The sequence below is a fragment of the Gambusia affinis genome, linkage group LG04, assembly GCF_019740435.1.
Source record: "Gambusia affinis linkage group LG04, SWU_Gaff_1.0, whole genome shotgun sequence".
Taxonomy (NCBI): Eukaryota; Metazoa; Chordata; class Actinopteri; order Cyprinodontiformes; family Poeciliidae; genus Gambusia; species Gambusia affinis.
The window spans coordinates 1632621-1660360 of NC_057871.1; the positions used below are offsets into that span (position 1 = coordinate 1632621).

The 27740-nt window shown below is 41.4% G+C and overlaps 1 protein-coding gene across 2 annotated transcripts in view; it reads left to right on the forward strand.

Moving 5' to 3' along the window:
• Positions 1-27740, forward strand: part of neurl1aa (neuralized E3 ubiquitin protein ligase 1Aa) — a 59399-nt gene that overhangs the window by 20624 nt on the left and 11035 nt on the right. The window contains exons 1-4 of one of the 2 annotated variants that reach the window (XM_044115104.1): positions 523-830; positions 12689-12939; positions 13023-13344; positions 26981-27703. In XM_044115104.1, coding sequence (XP_043971039.1) covers positions 797-830; positions 12689-12939; positions 13023-13344; positions 26981-27703 — 1330 coding nt within the window. In that variant the 5' untranslated portion in view covers positions 523-796. Of the gene's footprint in view, positions 1-522; positions 831-12688; positions 12940-13022; positions 13345-26980; positions 27704-27740 lie in introns of those variants that run through there. The other variant, XM_044115103.1, reaches the window with a different exon arrangement.

The window sequence follows — 27740 nt, forward strand, 5'->3', positions numbered from 1 at the left end:
GAAGTTGTCTGAATATTCAGCCTGTCTGTCTGACTTCAGAAACCCAGAAGTTCAAGTTCATCCAGAAACAGAACATTTTGTTTTCCATTCTGAAAACAGTTTTAAAAGCTTCAGATTTGGCTGAAATCTTTCTTTGTATCTTTTTGTGTTTTTGTTGGTCTTGTTTTTATGTAACTGTACAGTTTGTAGAAAAAGACAATTTTCTTCAACTATCAGAAAACAAGTCCTGTTCTGTCGCTGACAGCTTCACTCCACAACCAGCATTACTAATTAATCCTCTAAATTAAGGTCAGTGTAACTGCTGTATCTAAAGTATGGATGGTGTCCCTTTGCACAGGAGAAACGAATCTTTAGGTTGAATCTAAAGCTTGCCATATTAGCTTGTTTTCTTCCAACGTGACGCCTCCTCCTCATGACCCATAAATATCCCGTCAGCGCGGCAGCGGCAGTGTTAAAAGGCTCAGCTCCAAGTCTCCTCCTTTTATGTAAATGTCTGTAAGTGAGCGGGACCCGAGGCGGGGAGAGCGCTCCCTGAATGAGGAGGCGGACGGGGGGACTTGCCTTCACGGATGTGTGCCCCTCTGCAGCTCGGTACACGGAGGTGTGCGGTTCTCTGTGTGTGTGAGAGAGTGTGTGTCTGTTCCAGCCTTTGTATCTGCTCGGAGGAGAGAACCCACACGACTTCTTTGGATGCAGTCATGTCACGAGCGCCGTGCCTTGCCACGAGAGCATCATCTGAATAATACAGGCTGTTATAATCCACGCAGGCGACAAAAGGACATTAAGGAATAAAGCTATGGGTGGGCAGATAACGAGAAATGCCTTGTACGGTAAGGATTAAACCCTAATATCATTATTGTTACTATGATATACATGCAGAGTCGATCATGTTTGGGGATAAAATGCTTCATTCATGGGAGCTTGTTGTGCAGGTTGAGTCGGCAGGTACCATGTTGCCACTACAGCCTATTCTTTGGTCACAGTGACGTCACTCCGGTGATCAGAATAAAGGTCTCGAGGCGCACGGCTCATTCTTTTGTCATCCAACACGACGTCACCTCTTGCTCCTGCTGGTGTTGCAGCCATGAGGTGTTTATCCGGAGCCGCTGCGCTGGGGCCGGGGGCCGGGGGCCGGGACATGGGAAGTTGTGGGGTTTCCCTCTCCTGTAGTTTCCCTCGTTAATAAACAGACGCTCCTTGAGCTGCAGCTGCGCTCTGACAGCCGGGCTGCGCTGTCCTGTGAGCCGGATGGCTTTGACTTTAGCTCCTCTATATCAGTAGTGCACTGTAGTGAAATGTAGGCCAGCAAACGGCCACACAGAAACGCAGGGAATGATGACTGCCCCGCGGACGGCTCTGTTCAGTTGAGGTGAACCTTCAGGAGGTTAAGCTGTGACCCTCTCCTGCAGCCTCTCCTGGTCTGGACCACCTGATCGTCTCTAATTAAAGCCTCAGGATGAATCCAATTACTGTAAGCAGGACAGCAGGAAGAGCTCTTCTGCTGCAGGATCAAGGTCGATCACCCCACAAAGTTATCAGATGTCCTCTGTAATTATTTATTGGCTAATGAAAAAGGGTATTTTGGAAATGTCAATGGGAGTTTTCTTGTTCTTTTTATTTTTGTTAAATAAAAAAGGTTTTAAACATTACCTTTTCTGAAATTAGGTTCAATTTAACCAAATGAAATTTAGGTTATTATTGTTATTACAGCTGCACAATACAGTGGGTCCACATCTAAACACGGTTCATACAGGATTTTTGTGGATTTTTGTGTTATGTTTTGTTGAACATAACAACAAAATGTCAGAAAATTTGCCTGTTAGGGTTTTAGAAAGAAAATGTTTGGGAAGCTGAAGTACATACTTTCAATGCTTCTTGACATGCTATTGGCTGTCGTTTGCAAAAGGCCAATCTAGGAGTGCCTTTCATTGGCTGAACCCAGAACATAAGGAAGACCATGGATGTTAGGTTCTGTAGTGAATAACACTGAATATATTAATGCATATTAATATGCATATTCTTCCTCTCTTTTTCTCAAAACTTTTATTTAAAACAAGAAACATACAAGAACAAAATTAAACCTGGACATTAGAGAAGAAGATGTAAACATGAACACAATATCTAAGGACATTATATAATATGTAAATTAGAATGTTAATATTAAGTTGGTGCTTGAGGGTTGCAGTCTTTCAAGGGAAGTTGTAATTTGAATTGAAATTAGCACTTTAGCATTAGCTTCTGCTGAATACTGTGCTGGTATTGTACTTTAGTGTTTGCAAAACAAATGTTTATGATTAGGGAAGCTGACCGAGCTCTGAAGCAGCAAAACAGACCCTGACCACCACCATCATGGTTGACTGTAGATTTCATTTTACAACAGATGTAACCTGTTAACTTTTCATAAATGGTTTTATTTTTGTTTTAAATCTGCAGGTTGACATTTTTCTTTCTCTGGTAAATCACCTCCATGGATTTGGTGTAAAGCAAACAGAGTCTGTTTGTGCCAGTGAGGAGGAGAATAAGAAGAGTGGGTTTAGCTAAATTTAAAATTAAACAGCAACTGTTTCTATGACAACCCACTGGCCATTGATAGAAAGTGTCCTATTTCTTCCACAGTTTTTGTAATATCTTTTGGTTGCTGTGAAACAAAATTACAAAATGAAATCCTTCTTTTAATTTACATCTCAGCATGTGAGAAGAATTTAGTTTTCTTTTACTGGTGAACTTCCTCTCTGGAGGTTTTGTTCCTTCATGTAGTGGAAATGTGAACATCTGAGTGGCGTTTGGATGCTGAGTTGGTCCGTCGGTAATTGTGTAATCGCTGAGTGTGTGGGAGCTCCACTTTTGTGGTCCGATTGACTGAAAGTGGGCCAGCGTCTGAGGCTGACTGTATGAAGCGTCTGTCTGTGTTTGTACTGAATCTGAGGGAACCAGAGATAAGCTGCTGATGATTCGCCTCTGGATGTTTAATTGTAACTAAAAGCTGCTGGTAATTCTTTTTTCATAATTATTTTTTTGCTGCTGTGGTGTTTCAAAGTGGGCTCAACGCTGCCATGGGCCTGAAAACTCTTATTCAGCTGTGTGTGTGAGTGTGTGTGTGTGTGTGTCCAGGGCTTGACCTTTAGACAGGTCACCTCAGTGCAGCAGCGACATAACGGCTGAGGTCAGTGCCTAATAGCATCCTGCCTGCCTCCAGTCACTAAACGCTGCATATTAACACCCCGCTCCGCTCCTAGCCTGCCAGGGAAGCATCATTGTGCTCCACTGTCAGCGGCTCAGATATTATTTATTGATGACTGTTGCATAATCCTGCGCGTGAAGAGAATACAGTAAGTGGGCCAACATTGGTGGGCCGTAGGGGGCGACGTCAGCTGTGGCTCATCAGTGCAGCGTCTCACCTTTCACTACCAGGTCAGCGCTGTGTGAATTATTGAGAACGCATTCAGCCAAGGCCATGGTAGCCATCTTTATTGCCTCACTGTTTTCAGGTTTTAGTGGATTATTTTGTTGAAGTATTCTGTGTTTGTTTAAACTACACAACCAGAATTAGCTTGAGATTTAAGCCTAAATTCACTCAAACGTCCCACCGCAGGCCTGGGAGATGATTAAATGAAATTAAACGAAAGGCTGTGGTTCCTTAGTCATACATGACTTAAGGGGGAAACCATGGTGGACCCCCGCCAGTTTGTGGTTTATGTATTCTTGGACTGTGGAATATGATTCCAAATAATTCCCATGAAATTCATCTCTTCGCTGATTCCTTTTGAGCTCTTATTTTAAAAATAGAAAGAATTTGGTTGGGACTGTAAAGGTTGAGCTCAAAAATATTTTTTTAAATGTGAAGTGGAGTGAATTTAAAATAAAAGTGACTGCATTTAAACATGTTTCCTCAGTTTTAATGCAAGTCAGTGGAAAGATGCTTTTGAATTAGTGCAGGTTTATTGAAAATCTGGCCAAATTATAATTGACTTTATCTGAGCAAAATTAGAAAAGAAAAGAAGGTAAATAATTGTCATGATGATGAGATAAGTAACTTAATAACTGGCTGACGTTTCCATCTAAATTTTTAACAAGTTTTCACAGAAGAATCCATGAAAAAATTAGACCACAACATTATGAAAAATGAAACTACTTAATGAACATGAACTAATTCAGTTTTAATCCATGTGAAGTGAATTGAAACTGAAATGGAAAATATTAGCCCAGTTTTCATTGCAGCTCAATGTAATTCTGAAACTAAAACATTTAAAGATTTAAGAAAAAAAACAATTTCATAAATAATAATCTCTATGAAAGAGAAGCTCTCTCTCTCTCTCCCCTCTTCCAACTCTTGTAACATTTACGTTGGAATGAGTCATTCATCAGCGCCCTAAAGCTGACTGAACAAACTGATCTGTCACTGCGTTGCTTAGCAGCACTTCAGCCTAATGAGTGATGAATCCCTGCAACCTGTCCCCAGATAGAGTAGCAGCTTCACAGCTTCAGTTACTGTCAGTGCCATGGCGATCTGCATATCAGGTTTCACACCGACTACCTGTAGCATCGGTCAAACACGTGAGCAACATGAGACGCACTTTTAAGAACTCCACAGACGAGCTGGGAGTTTACTGTAAACCCTAAACAAGGTCTGCAGGCATGAAATGATCTTGTGTGTGATTAATAGTGGCTATTATACTGCGATTCACATTCCGGCTGCTTTTGCATCAGGATGAAATGCCATTCTGTCATGAGTCAGTGGGGCTGAATACATCATGCAGACGGCGCTTGGTAAACATCATTAAGGCACTGTTTGTCACTGCCCTGTGGGCTGCCTGGTCATGAATGATGATAAATAAAAATTGATGTTTCCAGCAAATCTTTAAAAAAAAAATCTTATTTGAGGGAAAATACTTTATATGAGCATCATGGTTTAGTTTATATCTTAATTTTGGAAAAGGTTGAGGCTGTTCATGGCGTTCATTCTGAAGTCTGTGACGTTCTGATAAGAAGACACAACCTGTTCCTCTGTTGATGGGCGTTTGCATAACCTCTATGCAGATGATTGAGGCATTCATGTTTTTTAAACCTTAAAGGCAAATACACTAATATTTTTGTAGATGTGTCCTATGCTGTTCAAACTATATATTTAAAATACAAATCCTTTGTTCGTATACATCTGAGTTTTATTTTCACTAACGTCCTGACATCTAATTTGTTTTTGTGTTAATATAGTATTTAATCATAGAGTATATTGTGAATAACTGTTACACATTCAAACTTTCATGTTTAAGGTTCAGTTAAATACTGAAGGATGTAGAATATTACAACATTTTCCGAGTCTGTAAAGTTGGGATGCTTAAAACTTATTAGATTTGCTTTTGGTTAATATTTACTTTATTGTTTGCAGTTTGTGTTTTTGTGTTGTTGTGAAGCACCTTATCCCTTTTCATTTTAAAATATGCTCTAAAAAGTGAAGTTGACTTACTTTGCTTTCCTGACTTGTGTGTGTTTGCTGTTTTTTTTACAGCAGTGGTGTGAGATTTTATCTGTTATTTGACGTTACGCCCAACACAGCGTATTTCCCTGTTCCTAAATGGATTAAAGATTTAAGATGAGCTGCTCTGATGAACACACACAGACTCAGTGTGTGTGTGTGTTTTCACTGAAGTCTCCATGGATGAGCATTAATCTGAGCTTTACATAGCAACAAGTGCAGAGTGTATCGATACGTGGGCTACCTGAACCTCTCCAGCTCTGACAGGTTGCTATGAATGAATAACAACCTGTGGTTTTTTTACAGGGCTAAAATTAGGCGTAACTGTGGCAATGTGGGTCAACGTTACCTTCTGGTACCTACCTGCTCTCTGGAGATACTGGGACTGTGAGCAGCTTAGAGCAACACAGAGAGAAACTTTGGATAATTCTTGATGAACAGATAATAGAGAATGCACTTTCTTCATGCAGGGCTGGCCAACGAGTTCTGCAGTAGAAAGAGGGTTTTTTTTTGCTTGATTTTTTTTACATCATACCTCATTGTTGATCTGATGCCGATTAACTCACTGCAAAAAGTTTTACTATATTAAAATATTTATTTTAGAAAAAAAAAAGTTTTTATTACAAAATGATCAGCTGACTTCCTGTCACCACCTGCTCTGGTGTCACCGGTGCAGAGCTTGCTCAACACTGGCAGCAGATGACTCAACATGTCTGGGCAACATATTAGGAAAGGATTTCTGACAGAAGATCAATCTGCTGTTGCATGTTTAAAAATATATATATGATTTAAATAGTTATTTATTTATTTTATATATTGTATTCAGTAGGGTGAAACCCTTGCTATATAGATCCACTGCACATAGATTATTTGTTTCTGTTAATTTTCATTATTACAACTAGTAAAAACCCAAAATTCAGACTCAAAACATGTGAAGTTGATATTTCTTTAATAAATAAATATTATGCTATAGCACACTTTGGTCTTCACATCAAGGGAAGGACGAGGCTCCTTCCCATGGAGACTCAACAATTGTCCATCAGTCACTGAAAGAATATCGACAGCATGAAAAGTGTGTTGGCACAGGCTGCTCACAGAGTGCTGAGTCCAAACATATTCACGGAAAGTTTTGTGGAAGGAAAAGGTGTGGTAGAAAAAGATGCACAAGCAACAAGGAGGATCTAAGTCTTAGAAGAAATGTCAATGTCTTAAGTAACAACCAGAGAAACGGTGACGTGTCAGCCTCTCTCACCGTCGGCAGCAGAATGAAACAGATTAACTCAGAGATCCTCGGTGAGGTGTGACGGGTTTTAGGCCGGGGTCTCAAGAGTGCAGAATCTGTGTTGATAAGGTGGCAGAGGCCATTTTAACCCAAAGAAGGGGTATTAACCCACATCAACCTATATTATGAACAAACATCAACCTAATGTTCAGCACAAACAGGAACATGGCTTCAAAATCAGTCTATGGAATGAATTCTTCTTTATCTATTGGAAGAAATCTCTGTTACGAGTGAAAGAATGAGTCAGCTTATTTGTGTTTTTTAGGCTTAACATTCACTGCAGTTCAAGACTGAAATGAACACTACAATTGAATTATTTTAGGAAAGAAAAATCACACCAGTACATTTTCCCCCATGACCCAATCCTGCTTACCTGGAAAAATCTCAGCAAAGTGGGAACCAGCACCATCTAAAATGACCTTGGAATCAATAAATTTACTAAATATTCACTAATAACTGGGTAGACAATAGAAACAAACAAATCTAAAACCAAAAATCCATCCACTATCTTGACCTGCCTTTTCTCCATTTTTCTCAATTCTTCTTCTTCTCTGCACTTTGCATTAGTTGCTGTTATTTCAGGTTTCCTCTGTTTTCCTTTTCTCTCTGTAGAAACTGCATCTGGTTTGGCATTTTAGCTAATTCTGGCTCACGACTTGGATCAACGTAAATCTTACTTTATCTAGTCCTAACATTTGAGAAGGACTGTTTAAAACGACCTGGACCAAACCAGTTGAAGATGGTCGGAGGTCAAATCTCTGAAACAAGAACCACTTCATGCAGAATAAAACATTTTCACTGAAGTTCAGAAATAAAAGGCCAACATTCTGGTTGTGTTCAGACTGACTCAAAACCCGGAGGTGGCGTTCCTGTTAGTTGGTGCCAGCTTGTCGCTACACATCACTTGCAAATGCAAACTAGAAAATCAGGTCTGAGTGACTGAACAGTTTAAGTATCTGAGAACTATAGAAAATCCTTTGACAGCAATAACACTAGGAGAAAAACACTGTAAAACTTTTTAAATGTGGCGTGGAAAATGTCTCTCTTCTCTTAACAGAAAGCTTTGAATACTTCCCAGAGCTCCGGAGATGTTTTAATACATTTTTCATGTTTTCATCCTGTGTGTTTTCTGTAGTCAGTCTATGTATTTTTTATCTGATTCTCTGCTACTCTAAACACTGAGACTTAAGTTACCAAACTTTGAGGTGTGTTGTTGTTAATGACATAATTCTCAGGGTAAAATGATTCAACAATGTTCAATGCTACAGTGAGGCTTTTTCTGCAGGTCCAGACAGCTGCAGGTTTTGCTGCAGGACCGGTTCATAACTTAAGTTGGGACAAATTAAGCTGCAGCAGCACTTTGAACAGGGTGTGGGTGTTTTTCACTGAATGCTGTGCTATCAGACATCATTTATAGTCTAATCTCTTACAAGTCCGATTCTCTGAAAGGTTATTTTTCATCTGAAAATTAATTTAGCAACGCACTAAATCTGCATAAATTGAATTTTATATTTTAATTCCTACATTGTTTTTGTTTTCTTTTTTTGTAAGACTCTTTGTAAATCCTAGTTTTGAAACTTTTTATGTCTTTTCTTCTGTTTCTTGAATGATTTTATTTGCCTCATATTCTTGGAAAGTTACAGGAATATGAGTACACCCAAACAAGAAGTTATGAATGGACAATATTTACCTGCATTACAGTCCAACTGACTCTGTGATGCCTGTTTTAGCTTTTTGTTTCCCTGAGCTGCATGTCCAATGTTTCTTGGAAATGTCAGTTTGAGTTTCGCCCTGTTAATTGGATTAAAAACAGGTTCGACCCGTCTGGTTCTGGCTGCCTCTGCTGAGTCCGTTCTCCATGAAAATAGTTATAAACTCACCTGAATCAGTTCATATTCATAGTTAATCACTTGAAAGTTAGGATTTAAATTCAACCTCCCAACATTGTTCTCAGTTACAAAGTAAAAAAAATGAAAGTATTGTTAGATTGGTTACCAACATTATCACATCAGTTCATTATGACTATTTTAATGTTGGTTGTTTTCGAATGATTCAACGCTTGATGTTCTGCTTCAGTAAAATCCAGATTTTATGTAAATACAATTTTTGCTGATTAATTAATCATCCACTCTTGTATCTGTGTGTGTGTGTGTGTGTTGGTGTGTTGGTGTGTGTGTGTGTGTGTGTGTGTGTGTTGCTCCAGTATCTGATGGGAAAACGCGAATCGACGGTTGAACTTTTTACATTACTTTGTAGTGAAAGATTGTAATTAGAATATCTTCATGTAAATGTGTGAATACTTACAAAAACTCATTTTGTTGGATAGTTGTCATGTAAACAGGGTCACTTTGAGCCTTGTGCTTGTTTCTTTCTCATTCTTTTTTTCCCTTGTGGGACATGATCCAGACTCACCATGAAATAAATCATCCATCCATCTTCTAACACCCTTGTCCCCTAGTGGTGTCTGGAGGGTTGCTGGTTCCTCTCCAGCTAACGTTCTGGGTGAGAGGCGGGTTCACCCTGGACAGGTCGCCAGTCTGTCGCAGGGCAACACAGAGACATACAGGACACACAACCATTCACACACACACTCACACATAGGGAGAATTTAGAGAGACCAATGAACCTGACAGTCATGTTTTTGGACTGTGGGAGGAAGCCGGAGAACCCGGAGAGAACCCACCATGCACAAGGAGAACATGCAAACTCCATGCAGAAAGACCCCGGGCTGGGAATCGAACCCAGAACCTTCTTGCTGCAAGGCAACAGCTCTACCAACTGAACCACTTTGCAGCCCAAAATAAATCATTATTTATTTTGTTTCTTTTTAATTACAGCCAACACACACACATTGACTGAATTTACACCAAACAAACAATAACTCGGGTAACGTTAGCCTTCCTGTGTTTACTCTGTAGATTCCAGTACAGAACGGACCCAATTGCGTAATCATCCCAGCATGCATTGCACGGGTGAAAAACTAAAAAGTGAAAAAGAGTGAAAAATATAGAATAAGATATAAATATTTTGAAGTAATTGACTCTTGACGTATCACAAACAGCACTGCTTTAATTAATAGGAAAATTTCAACATCTTCTACTAATCGTGGATCGTTTTAAACACCTGTCTTATTGTTTGCTTCGGTTACGTAGTCTCACCTCTCCAAACGAACCGGATGTTCTGAGAGCGCGTTGGATCACAGCGGACTGAACAGGGCTAGTGGAAATAAACCCTTAAGGACCACAAACCAGATATTTCACAACCCACATTGAGACCCCAACCTCTACTGTGTTCGACTCTGCAGAGCTGCTTTTGTTTGTACCCACAAAAGTTTGCATATGAGCTTATCTTTAGTGCACTTGTAAGTTTGTTTGTAATTTTGAATATATCTGCCGCAGTCCTTTAGAAAGTGTCTTGGGTCGATTAAAATGGAGCATTAAAGTTATTAAGAGAGATGTTTCTGTAAAGTGATGTTGCTTCTGTTGATCAGATTCCTGAGAAAACAGACAGAGAAGCTGCAGATGACCAGATTGTGGGTCTATAAATACATTTTTATGGTGTGAGTAAACAAAAGGCATCTGTGTCCCAACTGATGGCTGCAGAGGGAGCCGATTGAGACGTTCAGATATGAGGGGGTTGCTAAGGAACATGAATTCACACGTAGCCTGTTTTCCTCCACAGCAGCTGCGCCTCTTTAGAGGCCGCTAATGCATTCAGCTCAATCTGCCCGCGCTGCCACCACGTGTGCCCGCCTCATTCAGCACATGCATGCTGCTCAGAGTTGGCTCTGCTTAAGACAAAAGGCTTCAGTGGCGTCTTCTGTTTTATTATTATTATTATTTTGTGGCCAGATTGGACTGTAGACACGGTGATGGGGTGTAAAACTGGAAAGGGTCATTACTGGACAAAGAGGAGAGGACACAAAGCCAGCTGTATTCTAGGACGATTGGCACCGAGCTCTTATTGGGTCTCCACAGGACATCTGCTCCAACTGGGCTGGTCTGTTAGAATCTAGTAGTTCTCTGTGATAAGGAGAGCAAGTCTGGATCGAATCCACACAACCATAAACACAACATTCACCATAATTTCACCTCGACTGTTTTTACTGCAGCCGTGTTTTTGTAGGCAAGCAGCTGAGAGGAGAGGAATAACACCCCAGCTTTCTCTTTAACACTTTAATAAAGGAAGAACCATATTATCTTTCACTGGATCTTTCTGATTTATGGTCCACATTTTCTTCTTCCCATAGATGGTTATCCAAACATGCACTGGAATGGGAAAAAGAAAAAAGACTGCTTTATGGGATTTCCAAGTTCAACAGCATGTTAATCTCAAACCTGAAAAAACTATTTTCCACACAGAAATGAGCCAATCAGAAAGGAGATAAAACAGGATGATGGTAGCTCTGAATAGGCCTGTAATCCAACAAAGCAGTGAGAGAACCTTTAATATAATTGTGTTTCATTTTTGTACTTGGATTGAGTCAAACGAGAAGCAGAACCAGGAGAGTTTTGGGTTTTTATTTGTAGCTCTGAAGCTGCTCTGCAAACCCAGATTTTACCCACATTAAATCAGACTGATTTGCTGTTTTAGGTTTGTTATAATTATCACATCTATTTTCTTTATCTGTGTGTAATTTCTACCAGGTGACCTTACTGTGGCAGGTTCCACTTTTACACAGTATTGCAATATTAAAACCTCAACTTTGGTTTCTTCCCAATAAATATGTGGTTTTCTCTTTCCATGGTAGTAAAAACATACTAGTCGACTGTTTGCAAATACAGATTTAGTGGCTTTTTGTGATTCCTTCTCTCAGATTTAACACTTAATAAAACTTTTACAAATGCTCCTGTGCTCATTACACAGAACTAGATCATAAGGTTTGGCTCATTTTTAACAATATTAATCAGGAAAGAAAACCTGGATTGAATCCACATAATCATAAACACATTGCAAATGTTTCTAATGCTAGACTACAGGCTGATTGAAAATTCGTAATAATAAAACTTTCAGAGAGACGTTTAAGCTTCCAGAAGGAAATCACAGATTTGAGTTCAGATGTAGAAGTAAACTTTGTATTTCCATCTTGAAAGTTAATCCTTCCAGTAAAATGTTGCTCCTAACTACTGCATGAGCGCTGCATCTTCTACGCCAGAATACACACAGAGTTTTCCTACGCTTGCACTTGATTAAAAAGCTCAATTTATTTGGGTTTGTAAAGAAAATATTTTTATTTTTCATACAGGAACGACATGTCTGTTATTTTTAGAAAGCCATTTGAGAAACGCCTGTTGGAGGTTTATGAAAAAAGGAAAACTTGCAGATCTTGAAACAAGGTTAGCAGGAAGTGGAGCAGAGACAGTGGAGCACAGAAACAATGAAAAACAAAAAGCCTCTGTCAGATAATCAGAGGTGATGTGGAACAGCTGCTGCTGGAGGAAAACAGGAAAAACTAATTAAAACAAAGGAAGATGAAATAAGACTCATCAAGAAACCAAGGAGACAAAAAACGCTGACAATTCAAAAAATGAATTCAAATGTACAAGAAACAAAGCATAAAAACAAACTACAAAGTATCAAACTAATATGACGAGACCTATTGAGCATAAATAAACCAACATGGAAATGAAAGAAAACAAACATGTATTGTTGAGGTTGTAATTCTCATGTCTGATTTCTCAATAAAACAGTTTGACATCAAAATTCAAACATCTTTGGATCATGACAATTTTGGTCAAATAAAACCTTTAATGTAGATGAAATATGTTACATTTTATGATCAAATTTCAGTTTATTTGTTCAGTTGTTAATCCATTTTTATTTGTAAAAACTGAAAGATGTGGGAGTTTGTTTGTATTTGTGAAACATTCCAAAATAAAAACCAAACTTTTACACCCTAATATTCATTGTTCATTTTATGTTTGCGTTCTCAGACTCCCTTGGCGGCCCGTTCCCGTCCACGTCACACCGATGTCACCACAAATCCAAGAGGTGTCTGCCCATCCAGTGCGGCAGCGTCGGCGGGCCTTTCCCGGTCAGCCCGCTCCTTTTCCATCCAAACACCAAGGGATCCCAAATAGTCATGGACCTGGCCCAGAAGACTGTCAAGAGGCAGGCCAGCTTCTGCAACGCCATTACCTTCAGCAACAGGCCCATTGCGCTGTACGAGCAAGTCCGCCTCAAGGTATTTCCTGACCTCTTTTAATTTGCTTTGAGCTCTTTTTTTATAAATGATGTCAGTAAAAGTGAATGTTATTTTCCTTTCAGATCACTAAAAAGCAGTGCTGCTGGAGCGGAGCTCTGCGTCTGGGCTTCACCTCCAAAGACCCCTCCAGGATAAACCCCGACAACCTGCCGAAGTACGCCTGTCCCGATCTGGTGTCCCAGAGCGGCTTCTGGGCCAAAGCTCTGCCCGAAGAGTTTGCCAACGAGGGAAACATCATCGCCTTCTGGGTCGACAAGAAGGGCAGGGTCTTCTACCGCATTAATGAGTCCAGTCCCATGCTGTTCTTCAGCGGAGTCCGGACAGCGGAGCCGCTCTGGGCCCTCATCGATGTTTACGGTCTGACCCGCGGAGTCCAGCTGCTAGGTAAGACGGCCAACAGCAATCCACCCAAGCAGATGTTACAAACTAAAAACCTCCTTCCTGCATGTGCTCAAACCATAGTTAACAGAAGAAGAAGTTTCTTAGTCTCCTTCTAGTGCTCTGATTGGGGTCCTGAGGACTGAACATTGCCTAAATAAAGGCAATTTTCCACCAAAATTGTTAGGGAGTTTGGTTGAAAATATTTAATAATTTGACATTCCTTCAGTTACAACAGTAACCTTAAAAACGTGGTTCCCAAAGTAGGGGGTTAAGGTCGGTGTCCTGCATGTTCTAACCCATTTCTGCATTGTCAAGTCTCACTCTAGCTGGTTAATGTCTGGTTCAGTTCTTGCTTGACCAGAGCTGCACTGTTTCTTCTGAGAGATGTGCTGCTTGGAAAATCACAGTTTCCAAAAGTTGACGCATCTGTTCCTGGCGCTGCTCATAATTACGCTCCTCCACACTGAGCAGCTCTCTGATAGCAGACGCCATGTCCGTCGGTCCACTGCGGTGGCTTAGATGTTGTTGTTTGGAGTTTCCAGTGCCATAAATCAACAGACGCAGTCTGCTGTCAATCAAATGACTTGCATGTGATAAATGGTTCAGTGCGGCTTGTACCACCCCTGAAGTGTTTATGAAATCAGGGAACAACTACACAGGATCTACTAATGAAGACAAATCTGACTAGGGTGGAACCAGTTAAAGCCACATCCATGGAGAAACGGCTTCAGATGTCAACCTAGGTCAAAAAACCTGAATCAAACAATTCATTTCCAGCCTTCTAGAGATCTTGAAGATTTGTTGGGGATGTAATTTAGTTATTTAAATCATCTGTGTTGGAACAAGGACACATCTAAAACGTGCAGGACAGCGGCCCTTCAGGGGCCAGCCTTATGGCAGAGAAATGAGGTCCTTCAAAGTCGTGCTGATGAATTGAAAGCTCGTCATATCGCTTTGTTCAAAGCAGAGTGGCACAAGATGTAGACTGTCAACTGTTTTTGCAGTTTCAGTGTCACAAAAAAGAAAAATCGTGAAGAGAGATTTAGACATTTTAATAATAGAAAATAGAGAAAAGATTAATTAACATGCAGTTAATTAGTTTTTCTCATATTGTGCATCTGCAGTTTCTTTTATGAGCCTCATCAAAGAAAGTGGCTGAGTTGTAGGTTTTAACGGTAAAATGGGAGCAGAATGAAATCCGCAGTGATTTCAACGCATCTGGATGAGTTCCACATAAACTATAAAAACGAAAAGAAATGTTGTATAGAACAAATCCTGCAAATTCCTCTCTGAATGCTGGAAAATTGTAAGTTGATTTTCATTTTTTCTCTTAAGAAATTGGCAGGACATCTCTGAAACTTAAATAGTGTCACTTCATTCTCTTTGTTTGATCTCAGAATATTTCCAGGTAACATCTCACCTTGGAGGTTCTGTTTCCAACATTTGTGCCGTTGACAGAGCCCGTTCTTATCGGCTCTTGTTGACTGCAAGCACATTGTTCTCTGGAAGTGACCATATCTGTGTACAGTAAAGCCTTCCATGAATCTGCAGAGCCCCACTGAGCTGCAGCTGACCGATATTCTGCTCCAGCGTTTACTCAGAACCAGCATGGGGGGTGTACGGGGTAGCTTAGTGTCCATACCACACAGACAGCTCAGGATCATATAGCAGAGGCTTTCATGTACACATTGAATGCCATCATCTCCTCTGCTGCTGTGAATTTAGGCCACCGGTCGTAATGCTCTTCTTTGCTGAAGCTGCTTAAAAGTGATGTAAAAGAGTTTGTGTATTTCCAGGATCTTTAAGCTTACTTCATGCTTACTTCAGGTTTACTTAGTGATTCTTTTGTTATTGTGAAGGTAACAGTCAACAGTGAAACTGACCCACAAGTATATATATATAGTTAATAACGCCTAATTTCTGATTTAACAAAACAAGGCATTTTGTATTTGTCAGGTTATTTTTCTTTAATATTAAATCTTGTTTGATGATCCATAACATTTAAGAGTGACTGAATAATAAATGAATCTGTAAGGGGGCACATACGTTTTTATCATCATTATCATAAACATGTCTAAATCACAGCTGGTCTTTCCTTTGTTTTTTAGATAAGTAATAGATTATGTAAAATGAATGCTTGGCAGCAAACTGAGATCATTGTTCAGACATCTGCTGATCTCTGAACATTGTGTTAAGTCAGTCAGTGTTCTCTTCACATGACTCTCCTGCATGTTTAACTTCATAAAAGAGCTGAAGATGCATTTTTCTATCCTTATTTTAATGTGTTGACAAATACCTGTGGACATCAGAGAAACAATGTTGGTCAGAACTGGGATAATTTTAATCTACCTCTAATCTGCCAGAATTAGATTTTAAAAAAATTAATTCTTTTTCACAGGCAGTTAGTTGTCATTATGCAAATCAAACAGATTCATCTCCTCACAAAGAGCTTTTACCTTTGTTGGCAGGTTTCCTGTTTGCTGGGTTTCCAAGCTGCTCTTTTTCTGATTCCTCGTCTCTGGACAAATGATAATACATTTTCCTGTAATTGTAAATTTCAAGCTTTTCAGACTTTGCGTTCAAGTCTTTTATTTTAAGAGGACATGTTAGGCAGTAACATGCAAACCTGCTGTGAAATCCAGGCCATTATGACTTTCAGCTGCATTCTTAGTGATCCTGTGTTCACATTTCTCCCTACAGGCTTTTTCAAACAATATTCTTTATTTCATTCATGAAAATGAACATAACAAAAAAAAAATCTAAAAAATGTATATATGCCTTGTTAATGTTTACCTTAATTTACATTCATTTTGACCCCTTCATGGATGACAAAGGCTTGAAAACGATCCATGATTTGAGCTGAACCCAAATGTTCTGCCTGAACCTGTGATCATTGGAAGAAAAACAACTTCAAACACATTTGTGTAGAAACCAGACCCCTTCTTAAGTAGTTTCTACTGGATTTTTACAATCAGGCCATATGCCTGGCAGTCTGCAGAAAAGGACTCCTTTTCCTCAGGGTGGGGGCATCTAAATCACATCTGCCCCCTCAAACAGGGGCTTGTGCAGAGGAGTGGAGCGCCAACATAGACTTACATCATCTAGAGTAGCCTCAGCCTCTTTGTGATGCTGAAAAATGAGCCACATCAGCTCTTTTCATCACATTTCTGTGTGTAACGCTCCATGAAACTTTCCCTTTTGCTGGAAAAGCCCTGCGGCTCTGACATTTGAGGCCATATTCCTCGGTTTCACCCTTTTCTTTCTCAGGGACTCGAGGAGAACTGATCTGTGCTTCAGATTTCCAAATGGGACACAAATCAAACATATTGATCGAAAAGCTCAGGAACATTTTTCTTTAACTCCTTACTGAAATAAAACTTCTTTGCATCACAGTGTTTTCCTGCTGAAGCTGAGAACATTCATCAGTCCGCTCTAGTATTTGGTAATTGCAGCTACGTAAAGTTGGATTAGATTGGAAAGCTGGATTGGGTTTCTCATGCTGTTTATTCGCTGGAGCCCTTCCATTATGTAAATTAGCGGTTGGATTTTAGCTGAGCTTCCATTCAGCGAGGACAATGCAGCACACGAGCGCTCAAACACACACGGCCCCTGAAAGCCTCATCTGCCAGTTCCCATCAGCCATTTCTCTCACAGCGTCTTCCTCCTGTTAAAAGATTTGTTTGTTCATCCATTTTGCCTCACATTTAGAACAAAAATGATAAAAGAGTAGGAAAAAAGCCTTTTCCTTTTGAAATAGTTTTATCCACTTAAAGCAGGAAGCTGTTGATCTTCTTGCTCTGGTCAGACACGTCAAAATGTTCCTCCAATGTGTCCCATTGCCTCTGTCAGTGTGTCCTCTGGTTTCTGAGGGTCTGTGAAGCAGAAAGTCTGCAACTCAAAAGGCTGAATTCACCCAAGTTTAGCAAAGTTTTCAGATTAGTGACCAGCGCATCGTGACGCTGTTGCAGTGGTGACAGAACAGCCCCAAGTGAAGGAGTTCAGGTATTTCCAGGTTTTGTTCATGAACGAGAGAAACAGAGAGGGAAAGACGATTGTTGCTGCGCATGCAGTGATGCAGTTCTGTATCCGTCTGTCAAGAGAACGAGAGATCTGAGCCGAAAGGTGAAACTTTCGACTTACTGGTCAACTCATGTTCCTACCCTTATCTATGGCTATGTTCACACAGCAACTTTCATTCAGGATGGGCCAATTCCAAACTTTCAACCCTGAAAAAATTGGATTTGTGCCACATCCTTGTTTGGTTCTAATTCAGATACCTATCCAATAGTTATCAGAGCGCTTTGGGACCATAAACCGAAGTCTGATTACAGATGCATCCAACAGTTATTTGAACTAAAAATCATATTTGAGCAAAATATCAGTCACTGTGCTGAAAGAATGAGATCTCAGAGTAAGTTTCCTTCTCAGGCCGTCTGGGTTCTGCCTTAGAGATAGAGAGAAGCTCTGTGCATCTAGAAGCTGCAGGACAGTAGATCTAGAGGACGAAGACGCTGCTCTGAGATGATGCTTCTCAAGATGTTGAAGCACTCAGAGAACGACACCAATAATTTATGTGAGCTGATAAATATTTATGATGAAAATCTTATTGGAACATTTCTTTAGGGTTGATGGTTCATTACCTGTTCTCCTTCCTGAGGCTGATCTGAGGTCAGTACAGGAAGCAGGTGAGTGATGAATGACTCTGAGGGATGTTTCAAACATGTTTGATGTCGAAAGGCTGAAGCAGAAACTTCTCAGGAATCTATTTTCTATGACAGGAGCTTGATTTAGTTCTTCCACACTCCTACAACTCGATGTTAGAGATTTCCCTCTGAGAGTGAGGACAGGGATCCATGCAATGTGTTTATTTCCTCTGGATTCTGCTTTGCTGTGACAAGTTTGGATTCTTTACAATATATAGCCGTGCTTTTAAAGGTGTCGGGTATGGGAACATCTCTGTCGCCTCGGGCATCCGGTGATTGATTATTCCCTCCCTTTAATAGCACAGCAGATATTGTGGCTGTTGGCAGCAGAGTGACTGAGGCTGTCCGCCAAGGGCCTGAAATCCAACAAGCCACAAAGGTCGTTTAATATATCGCGTTCCCTCGGTTAGTTGTCACTCTCGCACTCACACACTCGTGCACACCACAGGACTTTGCTCCACACAGGGAGCGAGGTTGAGCAACTGAGTAATTCCAGCTGTTGTGAAGCCTGCAGGACTCGGATCGTATGAGTCAGACACAGCGGAGCTTTAATCACGAAGGGCGGCCTCTGCATGGGTCTGTCCTGGAGGACGGTGGGATGAAGGCTGATTGGAAAGCCTCCAGGCTGCAAACACCTCTCCGCCGGGCCGGCTCCAGGTGGGGAGCAGGTCGAATCCAGCTGTCACCACGACGGAGCTGGAGCAGTTCATTTAGGTCATACCAAAACACTGCGACTGGGAGGAGAGGCAATCTTTGTCACCTATCGGAACCGCTGACGTTCAGGGGTTTGGTGGAAACATCAAAGAGCTGCACAGCGTTTTCCTCGGGGACGGATTGGATTATGTGGTAGCTCCTGATGGGAGAATAACATCTTATTAAACCATCTGAAGGCTGAAATTCACTGTCCCTCTGAAAGATTGGCAGAGTAAATCAGCTAAGAAAAATAAAACCTTTTCTGTTTCTGAACGATGGCATAATTCCTAATTTGCTCTTTTTAGTTGTTTAGTTGTTTGTTCCTCTCTCTGGTCATTATTTTATATCACAGACTGTTGATTAAACTTCTCTCTAGCTCCCCTTGTCCTATCTCCATGCTTAAACTGGCAGAAATTTGTGAAAGCAGCAATTTGTAGCCATTGCAGCCATATGGACATATAGGACGTGTTCTGGTGGAACATTTGGTGGCGCTGTTTCCTTCCACCAAGAAGGTCCTGGGTTTGAATCCTGGCATGAGGTCTTTCTGCTTGGTGTGCATGTTCTCCCTGAGCATCTTTGGGTACTCCAGCTTCCTCTGACAGTCCAAAACCAAAACCATGATTGTTAGGTTAACTGGTCTCTCTAAGTTTGAGTGTGTGTGTGTGTGTGTGTGTGTGTGTGTGTGTGTGTGTGTGTGTGTGTGTGTGTGTGTGTGTGTGCACGCGTTTGTTTGTAATACCTTGTGGGGACCATTTTCCTGACAGATCCTACTTTGTGGGGACCCACTGCTCCTTGTGGGGACCGAAGCCTGTTTTGTTTTTTTTACGTACAAAATTCCTAAGCTATGTTTCCGGTACGCCTGAAAATCTGTTGCACGAGCGACACAAGCTGCTTTTCTTGGTCCACTGGGGGGTTAATTTTTCAAAAACATTATCTGATGGGATGCTGGAAAAGACTATTGTTTTGTTCAAGTTGTGCAGCTATTCAAGACTAAAATAGCATCTCAATTTGAAACATGTTGCAGCAGCACAAACATCCCCGGCACTAATGCCAGCGTCAGCAGTCATCACTGCCATTAAAATGTTGCTTATGTTGTCCATATACAGTTTTTCATTAAAATTCAATTAATTGCATTTAATTAATTACAGACCCTGCATTTAACTCAATTCAAAATTTTAACCCTCCACTAGTTTTAAGACAAGTGAAACAGATTTTAAACTTTCGGTCAGTCTGCTTTAGCTTTCTGGTTCCTTCATAAACTCCTGCTGACATGAGGATTGACAGGAATCCAGCTCAGAGTGGAGAAAGCAGCCAGGATTCCCATCTTTGATTAATACGAGCTCCGTGTTTGACTTGGCAGGAACGATTCTCCGTCTTAATGGGATCACGCTTCACGCAGAGAGCCAAGAAAAACATACAAAGATGAAAACATGGCTTTTTGGGGGACTTTTTTTTTTTGGTGTTTTCAGGAAATGTAGAGTAGTAAAAACTTCAACACATCAAATGAATAAAATTTACCAAATAACAAAGATAAGCCATCAGAATTTGTATTATTTGGCATTTGGAGCCAAATTTAAATGATTTGAAATGACTGGTTACTGTTGATGTATGTGGGTAACCATGGTTACCAATGATGAACTCTGTGCTGTTTTCTGTTCTTCTGAATTTCTTTGTGATCTAAAGAAGCAATCCTCAGATTGATCAGCTGATATTAGAAAGTGACTAAAACCCATTAGGAGGCACAAACAGTGGGTAAATCTTTTTGTGACACAGTTTGGGAAAGAGGCTGGCCGACTGCATGCCGGTTCATAAATTACATTCTAAACATAGACAGCCGTCCTGCTGCTGTACTGAGATGGGAATCAGAGGAACTTTGATAATCCCCAGGAGGAAAATTGATTTTCAGCAGTTGCTCCGGATGGTTGAAGGTCTAAAATTAGATTTGAAATGAGGAAATTAAACTGATTAGAAAGTTTTCTAACTTGATCATCTGTGTAGATGGATCCTCCTCCAGACTGTTGGAAGTTGAGGGTGAAAATTGATGGAGAGAAGTTTTCTAACACCACAACCAGCATTAAGCTACTCTGATTGAAAATCACTTAAACATTATCACTTTGTTTTGGTAGTCTGATCGTCTTTCTGTCCTACAGTGAGGTGTGTCAAGGTAGATTTGTTTAAAATATAAATCTGTAAGGCCAGGAAATTTGATTACTATAAAACCACAAAGATTAGTTTCATTTAACTTCAGAAAACATGGAGTGATTTTAAAGTGAAAGTTTTTTCTATGGATTTTTTTTTGTGTGTTTCATAAAAATCCCAATGCTTGTAAAAATCCAAATCCAGTAATGAGCAGAAAAAAAATATCTAAAGTTACGTTCACATTCTGGTATTTTAAATATCAAAATGAAAAAAGATGTACATTTATAGAAATTGTCTAATTTTAAGTGGAAAACATGTCTGCAAGTCAATATTTTATAGTGTAAGACTTATAAAATCAATATTTAAAGTTTGCTCCTTTTTCAGGAGATTTTTATATATACAGTCTATAAGGACTCAGAAAATATTAACTGAAGTATTCAGAAAGAGGGCTGGTAATTCAAGCATTTAGCATGCCGAGGTATGATGTGAATGCAGACGGAGTATCTGCAACATGAGGTTAAGTAACACTTTGATTACTGGGTTATTGCTGCTGTACGTCAGTAACACTTGGAAGGATTCTGTATTAGTGGTGCATGTGTGTGAGACACATGCTTACAGAGCCGCCTTAAATGATCCCACATACTCGGCGTATTGTGCCAGGTTCCATATAAGGAAGTTTAGTAGCGTTGAGGTCCTGTAAGGCTGTTTGGTACCAGCTGAAATGTACTGGTGACCCAAAGTACCTGTGACTTAAAGGGATGGGCCTCTTGGGACTGACCCAGACTTTGTTTTGGCTGAGTTGCCTTGAATGCGAGTTTTTTCTTAAAACCCAGACTCCAGATTGGACCAAAACATCCAGCATAAAGATCCTTCTGAGCCCATCCCTCCCTTTCAAACATCTCTCTCTCTGTCTGCTCCAGTTTTATCTCTTCAGTGCAAAATCTCCGTGGATATCCTCCTCTACCTTCTGCCTTCTCAGCTAATCCCATCCGAACACTTCCCTTCATATCTACACATACTCATGTCATCTCCTTTCCTCTCCTATCTCGGTGAGATCACTCTTTTCTCTGCAGACATCAGATGAAACCCTCCAGAGTCGGATAAGGAATAAACCCTGTGAAACAGGCTGAGAGCATGAGAGAGTAAATCCCCCCGCAAACCCTCGGCCGATCTGGAACTGCAGCTCAAACCCCTGGCACGTTCCGTCTGCTCGGGCTCGGAAAGCCGCTAAAGCTACCCAGCCTCTCCCTCCGTCCAGCGTTAACTAACCTGTCCGATGCGCCAATCAAAAACATTTAGAGCATGAGCCAGAGACTCTATGGGCTAAAACAGACACACCGCTCCACCCTGAAATCCCTGTCGTCCATGTATTTGCAGCGGATTAACCCAACAGGTGCCTAATTACTGGAATGACAAAATGCTCATTGGAGAAAGAGGAGAAAAAAACGAAACAGATTCCCTCTGATATGTTGGGTTTTGAAGAGGAGTTGCCAGTTGAAGAAGCATACAGAGTTTCTGAAGTAGCTCCAGCATCTGTGAGTGCTTAAATTTGAAAGGGACCAATAGGAGCAAAGTGACTGAACCGGTTAAAAAGGCAGGTGCACCAACAATTAGCGGGCAGCAGCTGCTGAGGTCACAGACGTGCACACCATGCACCAGCACACTCCTTTAAAGACTGCAGCCCCTTTCTGTCCTCTGAGCTGAGAAAAAGGGTTTGTTCCTCATAAAGCAGAGTTTCCTCGTCTCTGAAAGACAGATGAGGTTTGAAACAACTTCCCTTTGAGGAAATAGATAAAGAATAAGATGTAAAAGGGAACATAAACCTCACAGAAAGCTTTTTGTAAAACAAAAGATGAGCGAGTACGGGTTTAAGAGGAGCCGATGCTTCGTTTGGTGTGTGTTCACACATCCTGAGTTTGACTTAAAGCAGCGCTGACATGCAGAAAGGACAGGGAGACGATTTGTGGCTCTTGGGAGGCCGCCACTGCCTTCTTTCAACATAAATCCAGGATTGGGAATGGCAGCACGGCCCCTTCATCACAGGAACCCTCTCTCCAACAGATATGTCATCATCGCCCATCCAGTGCCTACTGCGAGTCCCAGAGCTCCCTGACTAACTCCAACCTATCGTAATTCACTTTATGATGGAGTGACGGCAGGCTCTGCAGGACTCCCATCATTCCAATCCTCTGAGGGAGGCGGAGGATTCGGCTGCAGCTGGACTGAAAGCTTTTGCTCATCAGCAGAGGTCACTTTGAGGTTTTCTTTCCTTCTGTAAATGACTAATTTAGGAGCAATACAGCACTTTGCAGAAGTATTTATTCCCCAATGTTACCATATTTTATGTTAAAACCACAATTTCTATCAGGGTTTCTTGTGATAAACCAACTCAGATAATTGTTTATCTGAGAAAACATTTGTCCTGTTATTCTTTATAAAAAGACTCCAGTTCTGTCTGAGTCCACACATAGTGTCTGAAAACACCAGTTTTCAAGTATTGCCACAGAGGAGATAGAGATAAACAGAGCAAAATTACACAGGATATTGTTTATCATTTAGGTTTGGACTTTGGCTAGACCATTCTAAAACATGAATATGTTGTGATCTATATTTCATTGTAGTTCTGGTTGTTGATGGCTGTTGTTTTGCTGAAAAGTAAACTTTCAAATCTCTTTTAAAGAAAAGCATCTCCACAGTATGATGCTGCCACTGCCATCAGGGCAGAGGTGTCCAAACATTTTCCTTGTGGATCAAAATCATCAAATTGGAATTGCTCATGGGCCACAAAAAAAAAAAAAAAAAAAAAAAAACCACAATAGAAAGAAAGACATTTTTAATCTTTTTTTCTACTGAAAGTTACAAAATGAGAGCTCTGAAATGTTCAGAGCTTTGGATGTTGTTGAGAGGAAATGGTTGAAATGCGCCGCTCGCCTCTGGGAGTGTTAGCGCTGCTCTCTTCAGAGCTGAGAGGTGTTTAATGGTTGATTAGGAGTCTCTGGAGCTACCCACGCACCAAAGGTACCGTCCTCTCCATTTAAAGCCTCTCAGACTAATCTGTTAACACAATTAAAAAGCCAGAGTCCCATTAAAGATTAATCACAAAGTTTGCCGCTTTGGGTTAGTAGCTAACATGATGGCTAACGTGACTTTGATGGAGCTGTGATGCTGTGTAATCTTTCCAAGATTTAGTCGGACGGGATTTCATCTACGGCGCATAAAAATCAGAGGATCAAACGCGGAGGAGGCTGCTGTCAACTCCAGTTCAGTTTTACACATTTAAAACATCGAGTTTGATGTGATTCACTGCCTTTTAGAGAGAACTGAGGAATCGACATGAGCTGAATATATAGACATGATTCTAGTTAAGGTGGGTTCAGTAGGCTAACATGAAAGGAATCTGTAGTTTGCATTAAATGTCACTTGGCATTCAGGTTGAGTTGATCTGTTTCTTTGAAACACTGAAAGCTCTCACGTTATGCAGAGGGTGTTTAAATTGCGTGACAGCACTACAATACACATAGGAGTTTTCTGTAGTACCAACAAACTAAAAGGGGAATCCTGACAAAGCTAGCAAAGTTAAAGCTAACTGTAAAAGCTGCTAAGTGGATTAAAAATTGGACTTTTTTTCTGAAAACCCTGAAATTCAGAAAAATCGTCTTAGAAACTGAAGTCAAAAGACTGCAGCTGTTGAACATTATTGGAATCATTTTAGAAGTATGTGACAGACTGGCGACCTGTCCAGGGTGACCCCGCCTCTCGCCCAGAACGTTAGCTGGGGATAGGAACCAGCAACCCTCCTGACCCCATTAGGGACGATGGGTGTATAGAAAATGGATGGATGGATGGATTGATGGATTGATGGATTTTAGAAGTAGGGCCGAGACAGAACACCTTAATTAATTACATCGATTTTAACGTGATTAATCGTATTTTCTTTTTTCAATTTACAAAAGTTCCAAGCTGGAATATATTTGCGTGTTTCCGGGACGCCAGTAAATCTGACACTCAACCAACATTCGCTAACAGCAGAGATGGATAACAAAGCTGCTTCTCTTGGCCCACTAAGAGTTAATTTGTACTTCAAAAACGATGAGATGCTGAAAAAGACTGTTGTGTAAAAATGAGTTGGCCTCTCAGTGAAGTTATGCTAACCTAAAATAGCATCTCAATGCTAAATGTGTAGCATCAGCACAGACGCCACCAACACTAATGTCAGCGTCGTTTCTAAAGAAGTTCCTGACTGATCAGGACTTTCTGAAACTGGAAAACTGAATGAGTAGAATAACACTTTGCACAAATCTGATGGCTTAACAACCTAAATAACAGATTAAAAACCATCTTTGTTGTTGAGATTATATTTTTTTTCAATAATCTAGCAGTAAAAAGGGTCTTGAAAAGGAAAACGTTACTTATTCTGTTGATATTGTTTTCAGTGAAAAGGTGATTAATGGTCATTAATTAATTACAGACCCTGAAATTAACTCAATTAATATTTTAATTGAGTTCCACTTATAGTTATATAATAAGTGGGACATTATGTAGTTTTTGGGCACAGAAGGAAAAAGCTTTAAAATGGCATAAATTGATGAAGATGATCAGTCTTTCTAAGCCTGGTTCAGGTTCTGTTGTAAATTTCTTCCATTTCAAAGGTTGTTCATGTCCTCAATCTGATCCAATCAAGTGTCTACCTCCACTTCATGGTTGTTCAGCAGGAGAAATTGCTGCAAAGTCAGTGACGTAATGAATGTTGAACAGAAATGTTTTCACCCGTTCTTGTTTCGTCCTTTTCTAATTGTTCTGTTTTAACGTTAACATTTAGCGTGCTAACTCAGGCCGGCAGCGTCTGGGATAGAGCTGCATTTTTTAAGCTTTTGTTTGTAAGTAAAAATGATCTCCATAAACCACAGATTAGTTCTGTCGAGCAGATCTTCTTTCAGGAAGCTTTTCATATCAGTCTGCCTTTGGTTTGTGTCTCAGTCAGCTGCAGGACGGCATCATAAGTGGCTTCCTGTTCTGTTCTCACCGCTGCGGCTTGCAGCCCGTCCCGCAGGCCTCGTAATGAGGCTAAGAGGTTTATCTGCCCTGGTCCGATAGAGAGACTCGGTGCTGACCCAGACCGGAGAGGCTCTCCAGACCTTCAGCTGCTGTTTTCCATCCCTCGTTCACTTCCTGCAGCCACCAACATTTGTCTCACTGTTTTTAAGATCACGTTTGTTTGCTGCATCATCATTTCCCCTGAATCTGAGTCCAACAAATACGCATGTTATAGATAACCTGATCCCACCCAAAATATTACAGACCAAACAAGCGGCTCAGTCAGGCTAATTTTACCACCACCAGGCTCAGGGGAGGTTATTAAAGGCGTGTTATTTAAAGCAGCTACATCTAGAAAGTGTAAGCAACCTCTGGGCAGCTTATCAGACGAATTAGACACAGAGAACGCTGGCAGTTATTAACGGCTCTCAGCAGGGAGATCCCAGGATAGGAAGTGAAGAAACTGAACTTGTTTGGATGTCTCAGACGTTTCATCATCAATAATACCTTTTGTTTTTAACATCTTCAGCAAGTAAGCAATCTCAGAAGAGTTTCATGCATTTGCATTTAGGCCTGAATAAAATCCAGTGCAATCAACGGCCCATCAGGCTGTGGGGATGCTGACCAGCAGGTAAAGGGAAGCTGGTCAGAGTTAATGGGTTGATCAATGGGGCTAAAGACAAGATGGTGCTGGAAGAAAACCTGTTAGATGTTGCAACAGTGGAGGGAAACTGTAGGTGTTTTCAGAAGAGGAATGAATAGAAATGTTGGTAAAACTGCTGAGACCATAAAAAACTTACAGCTTTAATGGCAGCAAACAATGGCTCTACACTGAAGACAAATGGACTCCACACTTTTCAGATATTCATTTGAACTCATTTATTCTCCACTCTGGTTGTGAACGTACAATAAATTCTCTGCATGCAGCTGATGCTGGTAGGATGAAGTCCTTGTTGGTGCCAGTGTGGTAGAGACTCAGCAGACCAGAGTGCTGCAGGCCTCAGTCAGAATGCTAATCAGCGTTTAGCTGCTGCTCTCCCTCACGCTGTGTTCCTGTTTCTGTCCTGCAGACAGTGAGATCGTTCCTCCGGACTGCCTGCGCCCACGCTCCTTCACCACGGTGCGCTCCTCCTCCCTGCGGCGCGAGGCCGACGATTCCCGCCTCTCCGTCAGCCTGTGCGATCTCAACCTGCAGCAGGAGGACCGAGGCCCCGCCCACTCTCACCGCCACACGCTGCACCTGGCCTCGGCGTCCTCCTCCTCCACCTGCCCCATTCCCCAGAATTCCCTGAACTCGCAGCAGTCCTCCCTGCTGCCGTCGGCCCTGGAGAGCGACCTGCACTTCCACCAGCTGCGCGGCGCCCACATCAAGACGCTGGACGAGCAGACAGTGGCCCGGTCTGAGCACGCCCGGGAGGAACGGACGCTGGTCTTCACCAACCGGCCCCTGCGCACCGGAGAGACCGTCTTCATCAAGGTCACCAAGTCCAGCCCGGTGCGCTCGGGCTCCCTGTCGTACGGCGTGACCTCCTGCGACCCAGCGGTGCTGCGCCCCAGCGACCTGCCGTACAACCCAGAGGCTCTGGTGGACAGAAAGGAGTTCTGGGCCGTGTGCCGCGTGCCGACGCCTCTGCAGAGCAGCGACATCCTGGGCTTCCTGGTCAACCAGGAAGGGGAGGTCATCCTCAGCCACAACGGCACCAACGTGGGGATGCAGGTGTGCGTGGACAACTCGCGCCCCCTCTGGATGTTCTTCGGCCTGCACGGAGCTGTGACGCAGCTGAGGATTCTGGGTAAGTACTAGAGCCACCAACAAAGATTTTCAAGGCG